General features: G+C 44.2%; 2 protein-coding genes across 4 annotated transcripts in view; one reads left to right on the forward strand and one right to left on the reverse strand.

Moving 5' to 3' along the window:
- Positions 1–1,511: 1,511 nt before the first annotated feature.
- Positions 1,512–6,137, reverse strand: ZAR1L (zygote arrest 1 like). Its single transcript, XM_043505069.1, is given in 5 exon segments — positions 1,512–1,770; positions 2,351–2,425; positions 2,593–2,685; positions 4,541–4,658; positions 5,526–6,137. Coding segments are annotated over 5 exon segments (1,002 nt in total). The 5' UTR covers positions 6,101–6,137; the 3' UTR covers positions 1,512–1,629.
- A 7,916-nt stretch (positions 6,138–14,053) lies between these two features.
- Positions 14,054–22,831, forward strand: part of BRCA2 (BRCA2 DNA repair associated) — a 99,748-nt gene continuing 90,970 nt past the window's right edge. For all 3 annotated transcript variants that reach the window (XM_038405551.2, XM_038405561.2, XM_043504386.1), the window contains exons 1-2: positions 14,054–14,187; positions 16,213–16,320. In XM_038405551.2, coding sequence (XP_038261479.1) covers positions 16,242–16,320 — 79 coding nt within the window. In that variant the 5' untranslated portion in view covers positions 14,054–14,187; positions 16,213–16,241. The remainder of the gene's footprint in view (positions 14,188–16,212; positions 16,321–22,831) is intronic.

The following is a 22,831-nucleotide window of genomic DNA, read 5'->3' on the forward strand; positions in this document are numbered from 1 at the left end:
TACCTGCAACTTGGGACGTGTCTTAATGCTCTTTGCGAAGACTCAGGTTTTGCAATACCTTATTTTTGTCACATCACTAAGGAAAGAGGAGTTCTAGACTTCCCAGCACAACTGAGTTTTTCTACCAGAGCCACACTAAACAGAATCAAGCACCACAACTACTGTGAAGGCCAACTGAAGTTTTTGGTATAGGAATTTAGAGTGGGATTCCAGCCAATGTTAAGAACTGCCTTCTGTCAAGTATTAGTGACTTCTTCAGTTATGAACTGAGGTAAGTTACTTGGACATGTGCTCCCTGCACTCATGGCCCAGATACATCTCTTGAAGTCACTCAACTGCAATAATGAACTTCCTTCACTTATGGCTATATTCATACTCCCTTTTAGTTGGCAAGGCATTACCTATTCCTTATGTAGCTTAAGTCCTTTACATATAGTCTTTAAAAAAGTATTCACTCAAGACTGATGCAGGAGTTTTAATTTAACAGCCATTAATTAGTGCTTCTATATAGTAATTCTGAGGTTTTGTGAAGTGGATTGAAGGTTGTTTACTAACATGCTAACTGTCGAGATTTTTGCTTTGTATCATCCCCTCCATTATTTTGGGTACAAGTTATTTTGTCTCCCCACTCAAAGATGTAGCATTTTTGTTAATGGTCAGATGCAATTTTTCACTTTCAGCATGTTGTGCTGTGTTCAAAACCATCTTGAACCCTTGGTAACTCAGTTCCCTCAGTTTAGGAACAGGAATCAAAGAATTGAGAAGATTCCGACAGCTAGCCTAAGGTACAGACCATTGATTCATTCTCTAGAACGGCAGTTCTCAAACGGTGGGTCGGGACCCCTAAGTGGGTCACAACCCCATTTTAATGTGGTCACCAGGGCTGGCTTAGACTTGCTGGGGCCCAGGACCAAAGCTAAAACCCGAGCCCCACAGCCCACGGCTGAAGCCCAAGTCTGAGGGCTTCAGTCCTGGGCAGTGGGGCTCGGGTTACAGGCCCCCTGCCTGGGATTGAAGCCCCTGGGGCTTTGACCCCCTGCCCAGGACAGTGGGGCTTGGGCAGACTCGGACTTCAGTCCCTCCTCTTGGGGTTGTGTAGTAGTTTTTGTTGTCAGAAAGGGGTCACGATGTAACGAAGTTGAAGAACCCCTGCTCTAGAAGATCTCCTGCTTCTCAGTAGTTGAAGCCATGGTTAGTCATGCAGTCATCCTAGACGTTATACTGTGGATCAAGAGGCCTTTTGATTCCTCTAGTCTTCCTGTAGCAATAGTTTTAGTATAGCATGGACTCCAGATAGATTTTTTTTTTTTTTAAGCTAGTAGGCTAAATTACCTTTTACCCTCCTTCAGATATTTCCAACATAGGTCAGAAAGATGTTCATCTTCACAATTATGATGAATCCCTCCCATGCTAAGAGGATTAAGTTAAAAAAATAAGTAAATCAAATACAGAGTTTTATTCAACTTTATTTACAATGTATACTGTAAAGTTACAAAGCATCTTACAATTCATAGAAAAATCTTTAATCCAGTATCCAATGCTAGGACAAAAGCCTAAAGTCAAAGCCAAGTAACAAAGACTGACAAAGTGCTAAATACAAGGGATACAAGTTAAGAGGTAGGCCACAGATCAAACAATCTTAAACCTGTAAGTGCTATCACAGGATAATCTCTTGCCTTTGCAGCGACCACACAGCTCTTGGAGGTGGGGTCTCTTGAGGTCAATGTGTCTTTTCTTCTGGGGGCAGGAGTAACAAGTCTTTGAGTAAGTCTTAGGAGAGAAGACATTTCATTATTAGACAGAGGAAGGCAGGTGGACCTGTTTCAAGTAGAAGTAGCAACTGCATCAGAAGAGATAGAAGTGGCAACTTGTACATTTCTAGTATTTGTTCCCTTTTTTGGGTGAAAAAAAGTCAGATGAGTGAGTGTGATACTCATGTTTTCATACTTGACATTACTTCAGTCCAAGTTTGTGTGCTCATTTGTTGTTTCTCAGAAGCAGAGTTTGACTATGGAACCTAGCTATCACCTAGCAACAAATCATAATGATTTAGACCCAAGTCTTGCAGACACTTGCATGTAAAGATAAAGACCTGCAAAAATAGTCAAATTATTTCAGCCTAGCAAATACACATGTGCATGAATGTTTGCAGGAATCAGGGTCTTCATTTGTGCAGTTACCCAAGCTAGTAGTCATACCTGAACCATGAGGGTGCTTGGATTAAAGACCAGTATATACAACTGAAGACAGCAGAAAGGGTGACAAACTAACTTGGACCTTGTAATTAATTTTAAGGTCTCCTGAATTTGCTACAGTTCTTAGAGTGTCTTTCACCATTCATATAATTTACCTGGCACTGGATTTCTTCCACTCAATAAGGATTGAAGCCCTTTTGGCATTTGCAACAGAGTTGTTTAAAGTAAACCTAAGAAATGTAAATGCTTAGTTACCACTGTGACATTTACATTCAGAAATATTTCCAAGACAGATCCTAAATTTGTGTCATGTCAGATTATTCTTATTAGAGGAAGAGTTCCTCCACTTTACAAACTAGAATATGGATAATAAGGATTTCAGTACATTGTTAGCTACCTTGTTACTTCCAGAAATGCACCACACACAGGCGCTTTCCAATCTGGTTTTGCAGTCTTTACAATGAAAATAGCCATACTTCTGTTCCAAGAACTGTAACAGAGAAAGTTCAGTCATAACCTGCTAGAATACAAGGCACTGAATCAAATCCCTTTTTATGTTCTTCCATGTGACTGATCGTAGATTTTTAGGGGGTTGCACTACACCAGTATTAGAAAGGAGCTAAACTGCTGTGAGCTTCAGTGGTTACATGATTATGCATAACCATGAAGTGTGGATCTCTATCCCTCATCCTTTTTTAAAGGCAAGAATTTTTCATGAGACCACAGAGCTCTTAACTGTAGCAGTGTTTCCCTTGTAATCCTTTAGAAAGAGTGTAAGTCCCTGATTCAGGAATGCTTTTAAGCAGCATGTGCTTAAAACCATTCAGGATAGGATTTACCCTGTGAATCACTGGCCCTAGTATGTACCTAGAAATCCTATGCTAGAATTGCTACGTATTTCCTTCATTTGCAGTTAGCATTAAGGCAGTGTGTTGAGATCCTGGTGAGGGAGTTCAATTACATTTGGAGTTGTCCCCTCCCACCCCCCAATAATTGGAGTTAGACCAGTGTTCTCAACCTGCAGCCCAGCCAGCACAGAGCTGCGGCCCGTGTGACATCCTCAGGGCCATATAGGTAGTATTGGACACAGCCCACAATGGTAAATAGGTTGAGAACCACTGGTGCAGCTTTGATAAGGAGTACTTCATACAAACTGTATCCCAAAGCATTTTAGGAATCACTCAATAAAGGGAAAGGGAAAGAAACAGGTAGATGCAATAAAAGATGTTTAGAGTTTGAATTAGCTAGAAGTGATAAGATGAAGAAAGACCATTCTAAATAATATCAGATGCCCTACAGCCATGGTCTCTAACCTTTTTACGCACAAGATCATTTTTTGAATTTTAGTGCAACCTAGGATCTACACTGCCCCTTCCCCGAGGCGCCCCCCCGTCACTGGCTTTCCCCCACCTTCACTCACTTTCACCGGGCTGGGGCAGGCAGTTGGGGTTCAGGAGGTGTGCAGGCTTTGGGATGGAGTTTCGGTGCAGGAGGGGGCTCTAGGCTGGGGCAGAGTGTTGGGGTGCAGGAAGGAGTACAGGGTGCTGCCTCCAGGAGGGGGGTCAGGCCTGGGAGTGCAGGAGGGGGATTGGTGTGCTGGCTTCAGGAGGGGGCTCAGATGCGGAGTCCCGCCAGGCAGCACTTACTGCTGGTGGCTCCCAGTTGGTGGTATAGTGAGGCTGCCGCTAAGGCAGGCTACTTGCCTGCCCTGGCCCCACGTTGCTCTCAGAAGGGGCCAATGTGCCCCTGTGGCTTGAGGAGGGGGTAAGGGATCTCCATGCACTGCTCCTGCTTGCAAGCACTACCCTCACAACTCCTATTGGCCACTGTTCCCCATTCCCGGCCAATGGGAGTTGCAGGGGTGGTGCTTGTAGGCAGAAGCAGCATGCAGAAACCCCTGTCCCCTCCCCTGCAAGCCACAGGGTTATGCTGGCGGCTTCCGGGAGCAGCCTGGAGCCAGGGCAGGCAGGGAGCCTGCCTTAGCGGCAGCCCTACTACACCACTGGAGCTCGCAATCAACTGGGAGAGCCTCCAGGATTGACCAGAAGATCGCCATAGACCAGTTGGTGACCACTGCCCTAGAGAATACTAATTGAACAGAAGTAACCAATGCTAAAAAATAAATTAAAAATGGAGTATAAACAGGGAGTGTGAAGCATATAACAGGGAGTGTTATGTAGGCCATCCTGTCCCATCACTATAAGGTCTAATCAAATCCATGGAGGATTTTAAGACTATAGAAGTTATCTGGATCTTAAAATTAAGAGACATTACAGCTGGAGGTGGTGCTAGTATGGTTGCACTTATGCTTTAGGAGATGCAAGAATGTTCAGAAACATGGATACCATGCTAGTGGAGATCAGAGAGGTAGCCATGTTCAAAAATGAGATTGCTACCAGACCCACTCCTTCTAATCCCATAAAACCCATTGCTGCCATCAGCCATAGGAAATTTCCATTAAGCCTGGATTAGATTTTTATTGGTAAATGTCAGTAAATGTTGACTTCACTGTGCACAAGCCAAACAGTTCCATCAACAGAAATTTTAGACAGGCAAAGAAGAGCGTGCTAGTTTGATTTGATTGATAGTTTGATTTAAGGATATTCACTTAGTATATTTTGACATGTCATGTTGACAATTTGTGTTTTAATGGATATAGAGCTTTAACTTTGAATCTCAATGTCAATTGTAAATAAAAAGTTAATGACTCCCCTTATAATTTCCTGCAACTATGAATATTTACATTTAAAAAAATCTATAATGCTCAAAAATAAACTATTGGTCAAAAATTATTTGTGACCACTCTTCGTATGACAGTGGCTAGGTAGGTGGATAACTAATATCCCTTATTCACATATCAGAGATTATGCCCCTACACTGTGTAAATACAACCTTGTCCAGTTCCCCCTCCCCTTCCCTCTTGCTCCTGTTCAGACTGAACATTTCTCCAGCCCCGGCAACATTTCCAGCTTTTTGTCCAGCGCCAGGCACAGTGGGGTTTGCAGCCGCTCCTGCACTGCAGCCATTGGGGCAGTAGCTCCCGCCTAGGGGAAGCCTATGTCGGTGGTATTGCGCAGCGGGAGCTGGATGGTGCCTGCTAAGGGGCGGGAACTGCCACTCCCGGTGCCAGAGCTGAGTCTGGCTGCTGAGCTGGCGGGTCACAGTGGAGGGGGGGAAGGCGGCTGTGCCTTAGCCAAGCCCCTGTTTCCCACTCCCTGCACTTCGCAGTGAGCCCCGGTGCAGACGGAGCCCAGCCCACCTGGAAGGCAGCTCTCCGTCTCAGCAGCACCTCCTCCCAGCGGCACCTTCTAAGTCTCCTCCCGCTGCGACAGCTGAGCAGGGGCGGTGGCCTCCCCCTGGCTCCTCTCACTGGGGTCTTCCTCCGGCTGCAGCGCCGCCTGCTCCCCGTCGGCTCCCTCTTTCCTCTCCAGGGCCGTGGGCAGCGCCTCCTGCTCCGCCTTAGGCCTGGCCACCTCAGGCAGGGTGAAGAGATGCCAGTCCAACCCAGGCAAGTAGATGGCCGGGGCCGCCTGGCTGAAGCAGGCCAAAGGGCTCTGCGGGCAGCTGCCCTGCAGCGTTTCGGGGCCCCATCGAGCCAAAGCATCCACCCATGGGTTCACCTGCAACCCTACCTTCTTGGTGTTGGCCTTGCAGAGCCGCGGGGTGAGGCCCAGGCTCACCTGGGACAGCTGCACCTGCTTGTAGCTGTCCAGGTAGTCAACGGGCTCCGGAGTGGCTTCTGGGGAGGGGGTGGTGGGGACTCCCAGGAAAGGGCTGCTGCCTTTGCTTTGCTTCCAGTTGGGCAGCTTCTGTTTGGGGCCCGCCAAGCCCCCGCCGTGGCTGGATGTGAAGGTGCCGCTGTACTCCTGGTACACACTGTAGGGGGGATAGACAAATCTCTCCATGGCCTGCTAATGCTTCTCCCCTCCCTCTTCATCTAGAGAAAGATAGTCTGGGCCACCATGGGCCCACAACCCCCACTTTTATCCTGCAAGGAACTGCTGGTAATTAATGCTAACCTATAGGGAATTTGACATTGCTCCTGGGTAATTAGCAGCTCCTTGGATAGTCAGCACGGGCTTGGCTCAATGCCCCCTTCCCACACCCCCTCCTCATTGATTCTGCAAAGGGGGAGGGGATTCAGTGATTAATTAAGAATGAGATTCAATTCACAAAATGAGTGTGATTATTAAATGCACACCCAACAAAATCCCCCTCCCCTCTCCACAGAGGAATAGGAGAGACTGTAATACAAGGCACATACTCCTCCTTCCCCATCCCCAGAAGGAGGGGACTGCAACACACACCGCAAAATGCTACAGTATATCCAGTATTCTTCCCCAGTCTTTATAAACACTGCCTAAAATCCATTTCCCACTAGGAAGTATGCCTTCCCATGTACTATCACTCTCAATATACCCAAACACGAGGAAGGCTAGTGGTAGAAATCTGATTAAATGAATGAGATTTTCTCTTCCAAAAATATACGATTTTAAATGTCCCATTAGCACAGATACATACATTAGTCATCACAAGAAGGAAAGACTTTAAACACTGTTATAACATCAATCTCTAGTGAGAGAAAAGTCAGCAGCCAGTCTGTCAAAATCCCCAATCCTGTAAATATGTGCATGTTTACATTTACTTACACTAGTAGTCCCATTATAGTCAATTACACTGCTCACATGCCCAAAGTTAAGAATGTATATGTTTGCAGGATTAGGATCTAAATGAGCATGTCTCCATTAGCCAGCTCCAAAAAAAGGGTGATATTTTACACGTTACACTGAAATACAGAATAAGCAAAATACTTTACAAAGTTCCACACACACAAAAATTGATTATGAGTTTGGTTCTTTTCTTGTAACTAAAGTAATGTTGTGGTGTCTTTGGTGGAAAGGGAAATCCATATTTCTCATGTTCAAGTAAACTGTTGATTACTTTATATTCAGACCTTGAATGAATTGTGTTGTATAACAATATAAGTGAAATCCTGGCCCCACTGAGGTCAAAGGCAAGATGCTCATTGACTGCAGTGGGCCCTGGATGTCACCTGATAGCTTACCTATAGTTTGTAATATTTGTAAACATGAAAACCTTTATAGCTCAAACCAATATTTTGAATTGCACCTGAGAGGCAAGGTGTGTAAGGTAATACCTTGTATTAGACCTGCTTCTATTGGTGAGAGAGGCAAGCTTTCAAGCTGCACAAAGCTCAGACTTGAGGAAGGGGTCTGTGAAGCTTGAAAGCTCGTCTCCCTTGTCAACAGAAATTAGTCCAATAAAAGTTATTACCTCACTCACCTTGTCCTTGTGATATCCTGTGATCTACACAGCTACAACAGCACTGAATACCTCAATTCTGTGCAGTTCACCTAACACAGGTATCCTCATACTGACTCACTCCGCTAATCAGATAAGTAAAAGCATTTTACACTAAATGCATGTAGCTTCCTAATGATCTTCAAGTGTTGCCCAAAGTAGAAAACATTGCAACAAAGGCTTTATAGTTGCAGTAGCATCCCCATAATCAACAAGGATTGCAATTGTTTAGCTACCTGCAAATTATAAAAAGTGCTACAAGCCACTCTGAGAATCCAAAATCAGTCAAGGTCTAAAACAGGGGTCTCCAACTCAAATGACCATGAGGGCCACATGAGGACTAGTACATTGGCCCGGGGGCTGCACCACTGACCCCCCCCCACCACTGTCCCGGCCCCACCCCCACTCCACCCCTTCCCTGAGGCCCCACCCCTGCCCCACCTCTTCCCACCCCTTCCCTGCCCCCATTCCAACCCCTTCCCTGCAGTCTGCTTGGGAAACTGGAAGAAGGAGAATCCAGGACATCTTGCCCAGGATTCCCAAGATGGACTTTGCTGAAAGTCACTGATGTTTGGAATAACAAGCTCTGTTCTATGCTGTGATCCTGTCTACAAATAAACCTTCTGTTTTATGCTGGCTGAGAGTTACGTCTGACTGCGGAGTTGGGGTGCAGGGTGCGGCCTGCCGGTGCGGACTCACTATGGGAAGCGCATGGTGTGAAAAGGGAATGCTGAATGCTTCGAGGTCAGCCCGAGCAAGGCCAAAGCTGTGTAGGCTTCTTGCCCTGGAGATAGTATACTCAGAGAGAGGAGGAATGCTCCTCCAGAGTCCTGATTGGCTTCGTATGGTGTAGTTCCAGAGCATCGCCTGGTGACTCTGTGACAGTGATCTGGGCAACTACAGACCAGTATAGTTAACATCTGAACCTAGGAAATTGGTTGAAATAGTCATTTAAAAATAATAAAACATCTGGAAAATCATGAAATGATAGGGTCTAAGCAACCTGGTTTCTGCAAAGGAAAAATGTATTTCATTCATCTATAAGAATTATTTGAACATGCCAATAGAATAGTGGATAAAGAAGAACTGTTGGACATTATTTATTTAGACTTTCAAAAGGCTTTTGACAAAGTCCCTCAGAAAAGGCTACTAAAGAAACTAAGCAATTATGGGATGAGAAACAAAACATTGTCCTGGATCAAAAATGGGCTAAGATGTGGGAAATGAAGTGCAGAAATAAATGGTCAGTTTTCACTGTTAAGAGTGAGATACCTTAAGGTTGCATGTAAGTATGGTATTGTTTAATATATTTGTTAATTATCTGCAAAGGGAGTTGAGGAAAACATAAGAACGGCCATACTAGGTCAGACCAATGTCCTATATCCTGTCTTCTGAAAGTGGCCAATGTCTGGTGCTTCAGCAGAATGAACAGAACAGGTGATCATTGAGTGATCCATGCCCCGTTGTTCACTCCCGGCTTCTGGCAAACAGAGGCTAGGGACATGTAGAGGATGGTGTTGCCACTAATGGACCTATACTCCATGAATGTATCTAGTTCTTTTTTGAACCCTGTTATAGTCTTGGCCTTCAGAACATCTCCTGTCAATGAGTTCCACAGGTTTACTGTGTATTGTATGAAGAGGTACTTCCTTTTGTTTTTTTTAAACCTGGTGCCTATTAATTTAATTGGGTGACTCCTAGTTCTTGTTTTATATGAAGGAGCAAATAGTGTTTCCATATTCACTTTCTCCACACATCAAGATTTTATAGACCTCTATCATATCCCCTCTTAGTCATTGCTTTTCCATACCCCTAATGGTTTTTGTTGCCTTTCTCAGTACCTTTTCCAATTCTAATATATCTTATTTGAGATGGGGCAACCACATCTGCATGCAGTATTCAAGATGTGTGTGTACCATGGATTTATATACAGGCGTTATGATATTTTCTGTCTTATTGTGTATGAATTTCCTCATGGTTCCTAACATCCTGTTAACCTTTTTTTCACTGCGGATGCACATTGAGTGGAGGTTGTCAGAGAACTATCCATGATGACTCCAAGATCTCTCTCTTGAGTGGTAACAGCTAATTTAGACCCCCATCATTTTGTATGTAGAATCATAGAATATCAGAGTTGGAAGGGACCTCAGGAGGTCATCTAGTCCAACCTTCTGCTCAAAGCAGGACCAATCCTCAACTAAATCATCCCAGCCAGGGCTTTGTCAAGCCTGACCTTAAAAACCTCAAAGGAAGGAGATTCCACCACCTCCCTAGGTAACCCATTCCAGTGCTTCACCACCTTCCTAGTGAAAAAGTTTTTCCTAATATCCAACCTAAACCTCCCCCACTGCAACTTGATCCATTACTTCTTGTTCTGTCATCTGCTACCATTGAGAACAGTCTAAATCCATCCTCTTTGGAACCCCCTTTCAGGTAGCTGAAATCAGCAATCAAATCCCCCCTTATTCTTCTCTTCTGCAGACTAAATCCCAGTTCCCTCAACCTCTTCTCATAAATCATGTGTTCCAGTCCCCTAATCATTTTTGTTGCCCTCTGCCGGACGCTTTCCAATTTTTCCACATCCTTCTTGTAGTGTGAGGCCCAAAACTGGACACAGTACTCCAGATGAGGCCTCACCAATGTTGAATAGAGGGGAACAATCATGTCCCTCGATCTGCTAGCAATGCTACTATACAGCCCAAAATGCTGTTAGCCTTATTGGCAACAAGGGCACACCGTTGACTCATATCCAGCTTCTCCTCCACTGTAACCCTTAGGTCCTTTTCTGCAGAACTGCTGCCTAACCATTCGGTCCCTAGTCTGTAGCAGTGCATGGGATTCTTCCATCCTAAGTGCAGGACTCTGCACTTGTCCTTGTTGAACCTCATCAGATTTCTTTTGGCCCAATCCTCTAATTTGTCTAGGTCCCTCTGTATCCTATCCCTACCCTCCAGTGTATCTACCATTCCTCCCAGTTTAGTGTCATCTGCAAACTTGCTGCGGGTGCAGTCCATTCCATCCTCCAGATCGTTAATGATGATATTGAACAAAACCGGGCCCAGGACCGACTCTTGGGGCGCTCTACTTGATACCAGCTGCAACTAGACATGGAGCCATTGATCACTACCCATTGAGCCCGACAATCTAGCCAGCTTTCTATCCACCTTATCGCCCATTCATCCAACCCATACTTCTTTAACTTGCTGGCAAGAATACTGTGGGAGACCATATCAAAAGCTTTGCTAAAGTCAAGGAATAACACGTCCGCTGCATGTATATTTGGGATTATGTTTTCTAATGTGCATTATTTTGCATTTATCAACATTGAATTTCGTCTACCATTTGTTGTCCAGTCACCCAGTTTTGTGAGATCCTTTTGTAACTCTTCACAGTCTGCTTTGAACTTAACAATCTTGAGTAATTTTGTATTGTCTGCAAATTTTGCCACCTAACTGTTTACACCTTTTTCCAGATCATTTATGAATATGTTGAACAGCACTGATTCCAGTACAGAACCCTGTGGGATACCACTATTTACCTATCTCCATTCTGAAAACTGACCATTTATGCCTACCGTTTATTTCCTATCTTTTAACCAGTTACTGATCCATGAGAGGACCTTCCCCCTTATCCCATGACTGCTTACTTTGCTCAAAAGCCTTTAGTGATGGACCTTGTCAAAGAGGTAGCAAAATTTGTAGAAGACACAAAGTTATTATATTTGTCAGGACCAAAGAGGACTTAGGAAATTCAGAGAGACTTAACCAAGGTAGGTGATAGGGCAACACGATAGCAGCTTAAATTCTATGTTGAGAAATACAAAGTTCTGCACATTGGAGGAGAAAAATTTACTATTCAGACACCTTATAGAATTCTAAATTAATTGTACCAATTAAGGAAAGATGACGCATCATTGTGGCCACCTCAGTTAAGACCTCTGCTCAATGTGCACAAGTTGAAATTAGATTCTGAAGTCATTGTCACAGGATGTTGAGGCCAAGAATTTAGCAAAATTGGATGCTTTTATGGATAACAAAATATGCAGAGTTATACTGCTTAATACTAACAAAAAGTATTGAAAAGGACACAAACCTTCAGGGCTTAAGACAATGTCTAACTAGCAGAGATTAGGAAGATACCTTTATAGGGGGGCTTATTCTTCTGCCCATTGATACATCTACTGTAGGGTTTCTTGCATCTTCCTCTGAAGCATCTGGTGTTGGCCACTGCCAGAGACAGGATATTGGACCAGATGGATCCTGATCCAATATTGCAATTCTTATATTATTACTCTGTGTGTAGGTAAGTGATGGGAAATGGTAATAGTGGCCTGGATGGGAGGGCTCTGATAAGAGAGATCTCTGGACATAAAGGGCAGTTAGTTACTAGACAGTGGCAAGAGAGAGGAGTGTGCTTTAAAAGGATGTAAACCATTTACTCTTTTTTCTCTATAATGAAGCTGAGAATGCCTTATGTACTCTAGTTTGGGAGAAGTAAAAATGTAGATACATTAAGCAAATAATTTTATTTTACTTATATGTTCTTTCTATTTTGAATAAAACTTGTTTTTGTTAAGACTGTTGTTATATGGACAATTTCATGCAGTCCATCCACAAAGTAAACACTGTAATCTCTAATGGGTACTGAGAGAAAAAAGTTTCTGGAAGCTAAATCCTCCTTTCAGTTTTGGTCATGTGGGCCTGGACAAAGATGTCCTGTCCCAGTGAGTTGTGTTGTCAAGAGTAAATAAATGATTCTGCAGTTAGCGTATGGTGGGGCCACACATTGAGGGATGAGGATAAAAAGAAATATTGAATAGCTGCTCATTCATAGGGTGCACTGAATGACATACAGACATGGCTGGAAAAATAGTATGTGATCATGTAATTAAAGATATGCATACACATAAGTAGCCAAATGAAGATTGCACAGGAACCCTTAACACTAAAATTTCCTAGACTTTGAGTACATGACTTTGCAACTTTAGCTTTCTTTTATCATAGCTTATTTTTTTAAAGTGGAAATTTCAAGTTTTTTTTTTAAGCAGACAGTTCTACCATCTATAACCATATTGACCCTCCTCCTGGGTCATCAGCATATCTGGGACTCTTACATCCATTATACAAAAAGAAAAGGAGTACTTGTGGCACCTTAGAGACTAACAAATTTATTAGAGCATAAGCTTTCGTGAGCTACAGCTCACTTCATCGGATGCATGAAGTGAGCTGTAGCTCACGAAAGCTTATGCTCTAATAAATTTGTTAGTCTCTAAGGTGCCACAAGTACTCCTTTTCTTTTTGCGAATACAGACTAACACGGCTGCTACTCTGAAACCATCCATTATACAGACTTCTACCACTTGAGCTAATGGAGTAACTGATACCTGTAGTAGGCTATCCTCCTCTATGTGGACCAGCCACTACAAAGGGATAAGACACACATATTACCAGTGGGATACATAGATATTTGCAAATAATGAAGAAAAGCTGGGATGCAGGAATCTTGGGTTTTCAGATTGTGGAAGGAAGTGTGTTTAGAGGTCACAGACATTTCTTTCCCTGCCTAACTCCTCCTTTTGACCCTGTCCCCTAGCATATACCTGCCTGTCTCTTCCTCTACCCATCCTACAATGTGTTTCTTCCCCTATCCCTGTAGTCCCCCTTCCCCACAGCCAGAATTTACTTCCACTTTTCCTCTAACCCATTCTCAGTTGTCTATGACCCCTGTGTTACGGACTCTCTCCACAGGGGGGATGTTGCTGTCTGTGTTACTGTCTCTCTCGCTAGGGGGGATTTTGCTTTGTATGTTACAGTCTCTCTTGCTAGGAGGATGTATGTCGATGTGTGCTATAGTCTCTTTTTCAGGGGATGTTGCTGCGTTACAGCCGCTCCCTCTTTCTCTAGAGGAGTGTTACTATGTGTGTAGTCTCTCTAGAGGGGGTTTTGCTGGGTGTTACTCTCTCTCTCTCTAGGGAGTGTTGCTGTGTGTGTTAGTCTCTCTAGAGGGGGTTTTGCTGGGTGTTACTCTCTCTCTCTCTCTCTAGGGGTGCTGCTGTGTGTGTTACAGTCTCTCTCCAGGGGGTGTTGCTGGGCGTTTTTCTCTCTCTCTCTCTCGGGGGTGTTGCTGGGCGTTTTTCTCTCTCTCTCTCTCTCTCTCGGGGGTGTTGCTGGGTGTGTTACAGTCTCTCTCCAGGGGGTGTTGCTGGGTGTGTTACAGTCTCTCTCCAGGGGGTGTTGCTGGGTGTTCCTCTCTCTCTCGGGGGTGTTGCTGGGTGTGTTACAGTCTCTCTCCAGGGGGTGTTGCTGGGTGTTCCTCTCTCTCTCGGGGGTGTTGCGGTGTGTGTTACAGTCTCTTTTTAGGGGGTGTTGCTGGGTGTTACTTTCCAGGGGGATGTACGGCGCGGTGTGTTTTGAGCTGACAATAACCGTTCAATTCCCCTGTCTCAATCCTCCCCTCACACGCTTGAGCCTTCGTTTCACCCCCCCGCCCCCCAGAGGCGCAGAGCGCGGCGCTGCAGCCCGGCCTCACCCTCCCGCGCTGACGGTAGCGCAGCCGCAGTAGGAAGCCGGCGGCGTGGCGTTAGAACCAGCCTTCGCGGCGCAGGCGCAGGGGGATTTGGCGCCCGCGCTTGTGCGCGGTGAACGAACGTTGGGGAAGCGGCGGCGCTGAGGCAAGTGCGGGGCGCGTCCCGGGTTAGTCCCCGTGTTTGCGGGGGGACTCGGCGGGGCTTGATGCTTCCCCGTGCGGGCCCCGGTGGCCGCTTCCCGGTTGAGAGTCTGCAGGGGCTCTCTCCGGGGGCTGCTCTTGGATGGGGGGGGGGAGGAGGGGCATCGCCGGGGGCAGGGGGCTGCTCTTGGGAGGGGCATGGCCGGGGGCGGGCAGGGGAGGCGTTGGCTTTGATTCCTCTCCCCTTCAGACACGCACAGGATGATCCTGGAGCTTCCATCCTCCACCCCCGGGGGGATAGAGGGAGGGGTGGGGGGAGGCACAGACGACTGCCTCCCGGTCACTCTGCCTCCCTCTTGCTGCCAGTTGGAAATACTGATATTTTAAAAAGTCCCTCCCGAGCGTTGTTGGTAGGGCAAGGGTGCTGTGCTCTGGACTAACATATGTGGGAGATGATTCCTGCTGGAGATGTCCTCTCTCCCGTGCCCTCCAGTGAAGGGTAAACGGGGGGCACTGAGTGTTACAGGTTTCAGAGTAGCCGCCGTGTTAGTCTGTATTCGCAAAAAGAAAAGGAGGACTTGTGGCACCTTAGAGACGAACAAATTTATTTGAGCATAGGGCGAATGTACGCTAAACTTCACAAAGCACTTCTGAGGCAACATCCCACACTGGGATTTGGCTCCCTTCTGTGCTCGCGTAGACACCATACAGAATTTTTCTGAATAAAATAAAATGAAAATGCATTTTTTGAACGTTGCTAACGATCATCCTTGCATCCCTCCAAAAGTAAATTATGCAGGGATTTTGAGGGCAAATCAAGGAATGACATGATTCATCAGTGATAATGTTACAGACCCGTGGTGTAAAATAAGATCAACCGTCTTCTAAAACGTATTTTACACAAGAGCGTCACATAAATGCACGTGGCAAAAATTTTCAGAGTCAAACATTTGAAAATTAAAAGGCCTTAACTTTTAAATTAGTAATTTTAAAAAGTTACAAGTAGTTTTCAAGTACTCTTACCTTTCAGTTCCTTGGCCAATTTTTGTGGTTTTGAAATAACATTTTCCCACTTCAAAAAATGTTTATTTCCCCTGGTACTCAGATAGAGCCACATAGCTGAAATTGATAGACTAACTATCCAAAAGGAAACAATAAAATAGACTCTACTTAAAATGCTTTCAATTGCACAAAGTAAATAAACTGAAAAATTGCTACAGTAATCTTAGCTGTGACTTGTAGCAGTAGTTTAAAAAAAATCAACAGTACAGATGTATGTTTTTGAAATTGGCAGTCTCTGTCTAGCTAGCATTCCAATTTCAATCACATTCTTATTTGGTGGATGCATTTGCCAGCAAAAACAGCCTTTCAGATTTCACTATGTATATATGTGCTAATTATATAGAAAGTGATATACCTTATTAATCAAGAATCATTGTAAACACTGATTCATTTAGTGTAAAACTTTACCAAAGTATTTTGTATTTTGCATGGTGTTCTTGTCTTCTATGATATAGTTGAGTTCTTTTTCCTTTCCCTGCTGTGAAACTTCACACACTAGAAATCATATTATTTTTGTCTAGTTGTTTATGCCATGCCCATTATTGTGTTGCGTGCATACATTGCAGCTATAATTCTGCCATGTAGGACTAGATGGAACCCTCTTTATAATCTATCACCACAACTAATTGGCTAGAAAGGTAATTTCCTTGGGCTAAGTGTGTGCTGCCTTACATCACTCCCTGAGGAGCAAAAAAATGGGAATCAGGTCGGCACCACCACATTGTGTGACAGACATTCAAGAAAATTATTGTACTAATAGTGACGGACATTGTGGGGTGGGGGAGTTATGTCATTCAGTCATTCAGTTTTTTGAAAAATTACCACAGACATCAATATTTTTACCACGGACACTTGTGTCCGTGTATGGACATGTTGCTGACCCCTGATGGGAATGGAAGCCTTGGACTCCTACCTGGCAATGCCATTAGGATAGCTGAGTATCAAGCATTTTGATATAATTTTGCAGGCTTCTTTAACAAGCATACCAGTGATGTTATGGAAAAGAAAATGGCTGACAAACTTGTGGAAAGACCAACTTTCTTTGAAATATTTAAGGCACGATGCAGTGAATCAGGTATAGCTATTATTTCATTTGATTAAAATAAAGTATTGAAAGCATATTGTAATCAGAGGCATTTTCAGGGTGCTGTATTCTGTAGGCATTTGCAATAAATTCTATATCCTAATGAAGAGTTTAGTTTTACTTGATTGTCTCCTTACATTTCTATGTTCTTTAACCACAAGATGTGGTTGTAATTTCCAAATGGTTTTAATAATGGATCAAGACTCATAAATGCTCTAATATTTTAATATACGTAATGTTATCAAGGCCTTAGTCTCTTGTATGTCAATGTTAAAAGTTATTTCACTTTTAAGTTGCCTCCTGCTCTATGTTCAGAAGTGCTAATGGTCATGATGCTTTTTCCAAATATACTGTATTTTGTGATTTATTCATTTTGAGAAGGACTTCTTATTTTTTAAACTTCTATATTGATGTTTTTAGCAAAATGGGTCCAGTTTCCCTTCTAACTGTAAAACAAAACAATTGTCACTGTTTTTCTTGGAGTATATTTCAGTGTGGATTCTACTGTAGGTTTCAGAGTAGCAGCCGTGTTAGTCTGTATTCACAAAAAGAAAAGAAGTACTTGTGGCATCTTAGAGATTAAGTGAGCTGTAGCTCACGAAAGCTTATGCTCAAATATATTTGTTAGTCTCTAGGGTGCCACAAGTACTCCTTTTCTTTTTGCGATTCTACTGTAGATTCACATGTGCTACGTGCATACAAACTCAGCATTTTTTTAATAGCAGTGTGTATCGGTGCTGTGCATGTGCCTTGTACCTCGTCATGCTTCAATATGAGCACACAAAGGGTAGAATGACTGCTACCTTCCCTCGCTTCCCTTTTTTTTCCCCATGGCAGTGAGATGGAACCTGGACAGTGTGCACACTGTTTTTTAGCTTAAAACTCAACCCTTTCATGAAGAAAATTGTTCACTCTCATTATTTTCTTAATTAATTTTTTTGAACTGGAGGAGATCTCCTGTACAGTCCCATAAACCAGGGAGTGAAAAAATTTGTGCCAACCATTGGCATAGCAGACTCTAAACCCACCCGGTTTAAATCATGCCCATCATGTGATAGTCTTATGTCCTTAATGACAAGCACAGTAGATGTCTCTTGCTTCCTCGGGAAATACACATCCCTGACAGATGCTCGATCTGCCTCTACTTCTTGTCCCGCACCCCAAAATGGAGAGAGATGAAGCTCAAATTACATCTCTTGGAGCAATCCATGAAAGTCGCATCTGGTCAGGGAGAAGAGACAGTCTCCAAGCTGAAGTAGAAGCTGGCATACCTCTGGATCCAGCAGGGAGAAGTTTAAAAGGGTGCCAAGATCCCTGTTCCAGTGGCCTCGGTACAGAGTGCATTGGCACTGACTCCAGAGTAACAAGACCTGGCAACCATACAGTCTGCTTTAGACATCAGGTGACATACTTGCTCTGGGTGCAAGCACAGTTCAGAGTGCATAATGGGCTTATACCATAAGGAGAACTCGAAGCAATCCTCCAAAACCAAGTTTTCCAAACTCTCTTTGACACCGAGGGATGGGAGCCAGGCTCTGGGGACAAAGAAGGCTTGGTAGACAGCGGTTCCAGCACCAATCTATGAGTCCTTTCCGGTACTGAGATATGTCTTAGAGGCTCCACCTTTGCCCCTCATTCTGGCACCAGAACAGGCTGTTCTGCCACTGCGACCAATCCTACATCCAAAGGCACTGCCGTTCCCATAGATGTACTTCTCGTTGTACCTGAGCCGCACCTTCTCCCTGGCTTCTAACAGGAGGGGGCTCCCTGCTTGACTGGAGTGGTACCATAAGAGAAGCTGCAGAAATGGAGTGCACGAGGCACTGGTGCACGACTGACCGCGAATGAGCCAATCACAGTTGGATCAATACCCATACAATATACCACTGTGGCCTTACTGGCCCTGCTGGGGCCCAAGTTCCCACAGGGCCCAAAGTGAAGTCCTATCATGTGTCAGGAAAGAGAAGAGGTCTCAGTCACCATCAGGCAAGCCCTCCCAACACCAGATCTGGAGGAACCCCTTTGTAAAGGAGGGGACGCAGCTCAGGAAACACTACCAACTGCCCTCCCCATCTAAGGAATCTTCATCTTCTCTGAATGAGGCTGTGATCTTGGCCCCAACACTGGCTGTTGATAACTTTAAGGCCTCCCACAACCTGCTTTCAAGGATAACTGAAACCCTGGACATTGAGTCAGCGGTGATCCAAGAGAACACTCACAAGCTGTTTAATAACCTCAGAGCCTACAAGAGTTGCCCAACCAATCAATGAGGACACACTGAATCCAGCAAAAGCTTGTGGCACATCCCAGCCTTGTTTCCTTCTATTTCAAAGTGATTAGAAAGTGCTATCAGTCCCAGCTAAGGGCTTCAAACATTTCTATATGCTTCTGTCACCAGGGTCACTTGTGGTATCTGCAGTCCAGGAAAAGATCAGAGCCGCAAAGGGAACTACAAAAGATAAGGCCCTCAAGAAACTGGGCCTTCACAGTACAAAGCCTTACTTTTATCCTCCCTCCAGTTTGCATTGCAAACTACTGTTTGTAAAATACAGTTTTCTAATGTGGGAGAGAATGAACTCCTACTATCAAAGGTCCCGTAGCATTATAGGAAGTAGCTGAGACACACCATCAAGGAGGGAGATGGTACCAAAACAGCACTACAAGGGGCAACAGACAAGTCTGATACAGCAATTTGATCCATGGCTAAGGAAGTCCTAGTGCATCAGGTCTCCTAGTTACAGGCATCTGGGATTCTGAAATAAGTCTAGGTGACAAGAGGACCTACCCTTTGCAGGCATGGAGATCTTCCACAAGCAGACAGACAATGCACTCCATTCCCTCAAGGATTTGAGTGCAATACTGAGATCTTTAGGGATCTATACCTCAATGCCATACCATAAGCCCTTTTGGTACCAGCTCCCACAAAGACACAGAAAGCTATATTACTCCCTCAGTCACCAACTGGAACACCACCTGGAAAGTGGCCCTGTCACACCAGGAGGCATCTGTCGTTGTCCTCTGTCCCACACCAGGCTCCCTGTGAGAGGGAACAGGCTTGATAAGGGTATTGAGACCCCATCAAGGCCATTCCAGAGTCGGCCTGGGGAAATTCTTACTCTCTTCAATCAGGCATGGTCAAAGATTACAGCTGACAAATAAGTGCTGGACATTTTCACCCATGGCTACCTCATCCATTTGCTGTGTTTGGCACCTAGCCATACCCTTCTCTATCCCTCTTCAGGAACCCTACTAATGAGAGCTTTCCACAAAAAGAAGTGGCCTTCCTCTAGGAACCACAGAAGAGGTTTCCCAGGAATACTGGGAAGAGGCTTCTACTTCTGGCATTCCCTCATTCTCTTTGTCCTATGCTAGACCTGAAGAGACTAAACAAATTCATATGCTGCCTCATATTCAAGATGGTAACGCTTGCCTTCACCATTCCCTCGCTTCAGACTCATGACTGGCTTGTGACTCTCAACTTTGCCATCCACTCAGTCCACAGGAATTACCTGAGATTTATGCTGAGATCAAATCATTACTAGTACAAGGTACTGCCTTTATATATATATATATATGGTTGACTGGCTTATCAGAGGCAGATCATAATCAGGAGACCTTGACGAGTTTCAGTTGTGCCCTCATGCTGCTTGGAGAAATATGATAAATCGTCGCTATCTCATCACAGAGATAGGGTCCAGGATAGATTCTATGTCTTATGAACTCTAAGGACCGATTCCTCTCCCTTCAGACATTACTGAATACAGTAAATTTCACCTGGCTACAATGTTACAGATTTGCCTTGCAGCATGTACCCTCTTATACTTATGTGATGCTGGTTGCCAGATTCTCCGGAGACTGCTACAGTTCTGACTCTGGTCACTCTATTCTCCTGCAAAGTCACCGACAAAGAAGGTTCTAATACTTCCTTGTGTCCTTACGTGCTGAACTGTTTGCTGCATCTTGACAATACCCTAAAAGGGGTGCCATTTGTGGCCCAGTTGCTATCCAGGGCATTAGTGACTGCTGCATCTGGGACAGGCTGGAAGCCCACCTGGACCATAGATACTAAGGTCAGAAGTTTCTGATAATTCTGATAATCTAGTCTGATCTCCTGCACAACGCAGGCCACAGAATCTCACCCACCCACTCCTGAGGAAAACCTCACCTACAGATGCAAGAGTTATGGAACTGCATATAAATACCTTAGCGTTTTAAGCTGGCAATTTACATGCCAAAATCCTGGTAGTTCTGGACCTCACAAGACTCAACAACTCCTTGAACTTCCTGAGCAGTCCATCACCAACCACGAGAGGACACTGCAGAAATTGCTCTCCAAATTGATATTTCATCAGTAGGGGATGCTGCTGACAGACATGTTTGCCATCAAGGACAATGCCAAGTGCTCAAACTTCTGTTCCAGAGGGGGCATGACTCTTGGATCATTACCAGATGCCTTTCTTCTGCAGTGGAATCAAGTCCTTCTATATGCTATTCCACCAATTCTTTTAATCCTCATGGTGATTGCCAAAGCTAGATGAGACCAGGCCATGCTCATTCTTATAGCTCCCTGCTGGCCGAGATAGTTCTGGCTGACAGACTTGTTACAGATGTCCACATGATCACCAGTCAGTCTCCCAGATTGCCCAGACCTGTCATCAAAGATCAGCTCAAGTATTCCAACCAGATGCAAGGTCGCTACACCAGATGGCTTGGATGCTGGCTGATTGAGCATCACAGAAAGAAACTGCACCTTGCATGTTCAGGAAACATGGGCACAGAGCAGGAAGCTATCCGCACCTTCAAATGAAAAAGGTTCTTAACATTGGCAGCTCGATGTGGCCAAGACCTGCTGCAGGCCGCAGTACTGAAGATTGTTGACTATTTGCTAAAGCTGAAATACTCTGGATTTTCATTTAGCTACATCAAGATCCAGCTGGGAGCACTGTCAGTGTGTATCATTCACTGATAGTTGTTCTTGGTCCTCTCTCATTTGATAGGTTTCAGAGTAGCAGCCGTGTTAGTCTGTATTCGCAAAAAGAAAAGGAGTACTTGTGGCACCTTAGCATCCAATGAAGTGAGCTGTAGCTCACGAAAGCTTATGCTCTAATAAATTTGTTAGTCTCTAAGGTGCCACAAGTAATCCTTTTCTCATTTGATAGTGTCCGAATTTCTTAAGAGTCTAATGCATGCTTAATCACTGGTTAGAGATTTAAAAAATTTATTAAAGGTAATGTTAAAAAAAATTATATAATACATAGGTTGGGGAAAGAGCGTCTGTACATCTGGGTATAGTGCTTAGATTATCTACAAATACAAAGTTAGTTTTTAGAAGTCATATGATACATAGAAAGAACAAGGAGTACTTGTGGCACCTTAGAGACTAACAAAATTTATTTGAGCATAATAATAAATGTTGTTAGTCTCTAAGGTGCCACAAGTACTCCTCGTTCTTTTTGCTGATACAGACTAACATGACTACCACTCTGAAACATGATACATAGAGTACGTAATCAGCAATAACCCAAATTTAGGTGAATATATTTACCAATACAGTTTAGATATTAGAGTCCGAATACTCGGGTACATCACTCATGAAAAGTTGTACAGAGATTTGGTTTGTGAAAGCAAAGTATATCAATGAGTGGAGATTGTCCCTCAGTAATTGAGAATTAGGTTGATTGTCTATTTAGAAAATACAGTCCATGATGAAAGTATCTACTTCAGAATGGGACCTCAACATCCTCCTCCTAAAATTTATGGAGCCAGCCCCCGCACCTCTTGGAGTGCTCCATCCACTATCTTATTCTCAAAATTGCCTTTTCGTTGGTCATCACCTTGACCAGAAGAGTAAGTGAGCTTCAGGCGCTCATAGCAGAACTCCCATATACTTAGTGCCATAAAGACAAAGAAGTACTTGGACCTCATGTAAAATGCATTCCAAAGGTAACTTCTGAGTTCCACTTAAAATAATCAATTAACTTGCTTGTGTTCTTCCCAAAACCACATTCCACACCAGGGGAGAAGAAGCTATGAACTATGTGATATTGACCGAAATCTTTGACTGTCTCCACCTCTGTTTGTGGTCATAGCTGGCTGCTCCAAGGCCATTGCAAAGATTTGTCTAAATGGCTTATGTTTTATATCTCGCTGGGTTACCAGCTGGGCAATGTGCCTCTCACTCTGACTATTAATGACAGGTTTCAGAGTAGCAGCCGTGTTAGTCTGCATTCGCAAAAAGAAAAGGAGGACTTGTGGCACCTTAGAGACTAACAAATTAATTAGAGCATAAGCTTTCGTGAGCTACAACTCACGATGAAGTGAGCTGTAGCTCACGAAAGCTTATGCTCTAATAAATTTGTTAGTCTCTAAGGTGCCAAAAGTACTCCTTTTCTTTCTGACTATTAAGGCTCACCTCACTAGAGCACAAGCAACATCCTCTACTTGCTCCTGAAATACACTGATACCTGAAATCTGCAAGGTAGCCACATGGCGCCACCCTTTC

The sequence above is a fragment of the Dermochelys coriacea genome, chromosome 1 (assembly GCF_009764565.3).
Source record: "Dermochelys coriacea isolate rDerCor1 chromosome 1, rDerCor1.pri.v4, whole genome shotgun sequence".
NCBI classification, from domain to species: domain Eukaryota; kingdom Metazoa; phylum Chordata; order Testudines; family Dermochelyidae; genus Dermochelys; species Dermochelys coriacea.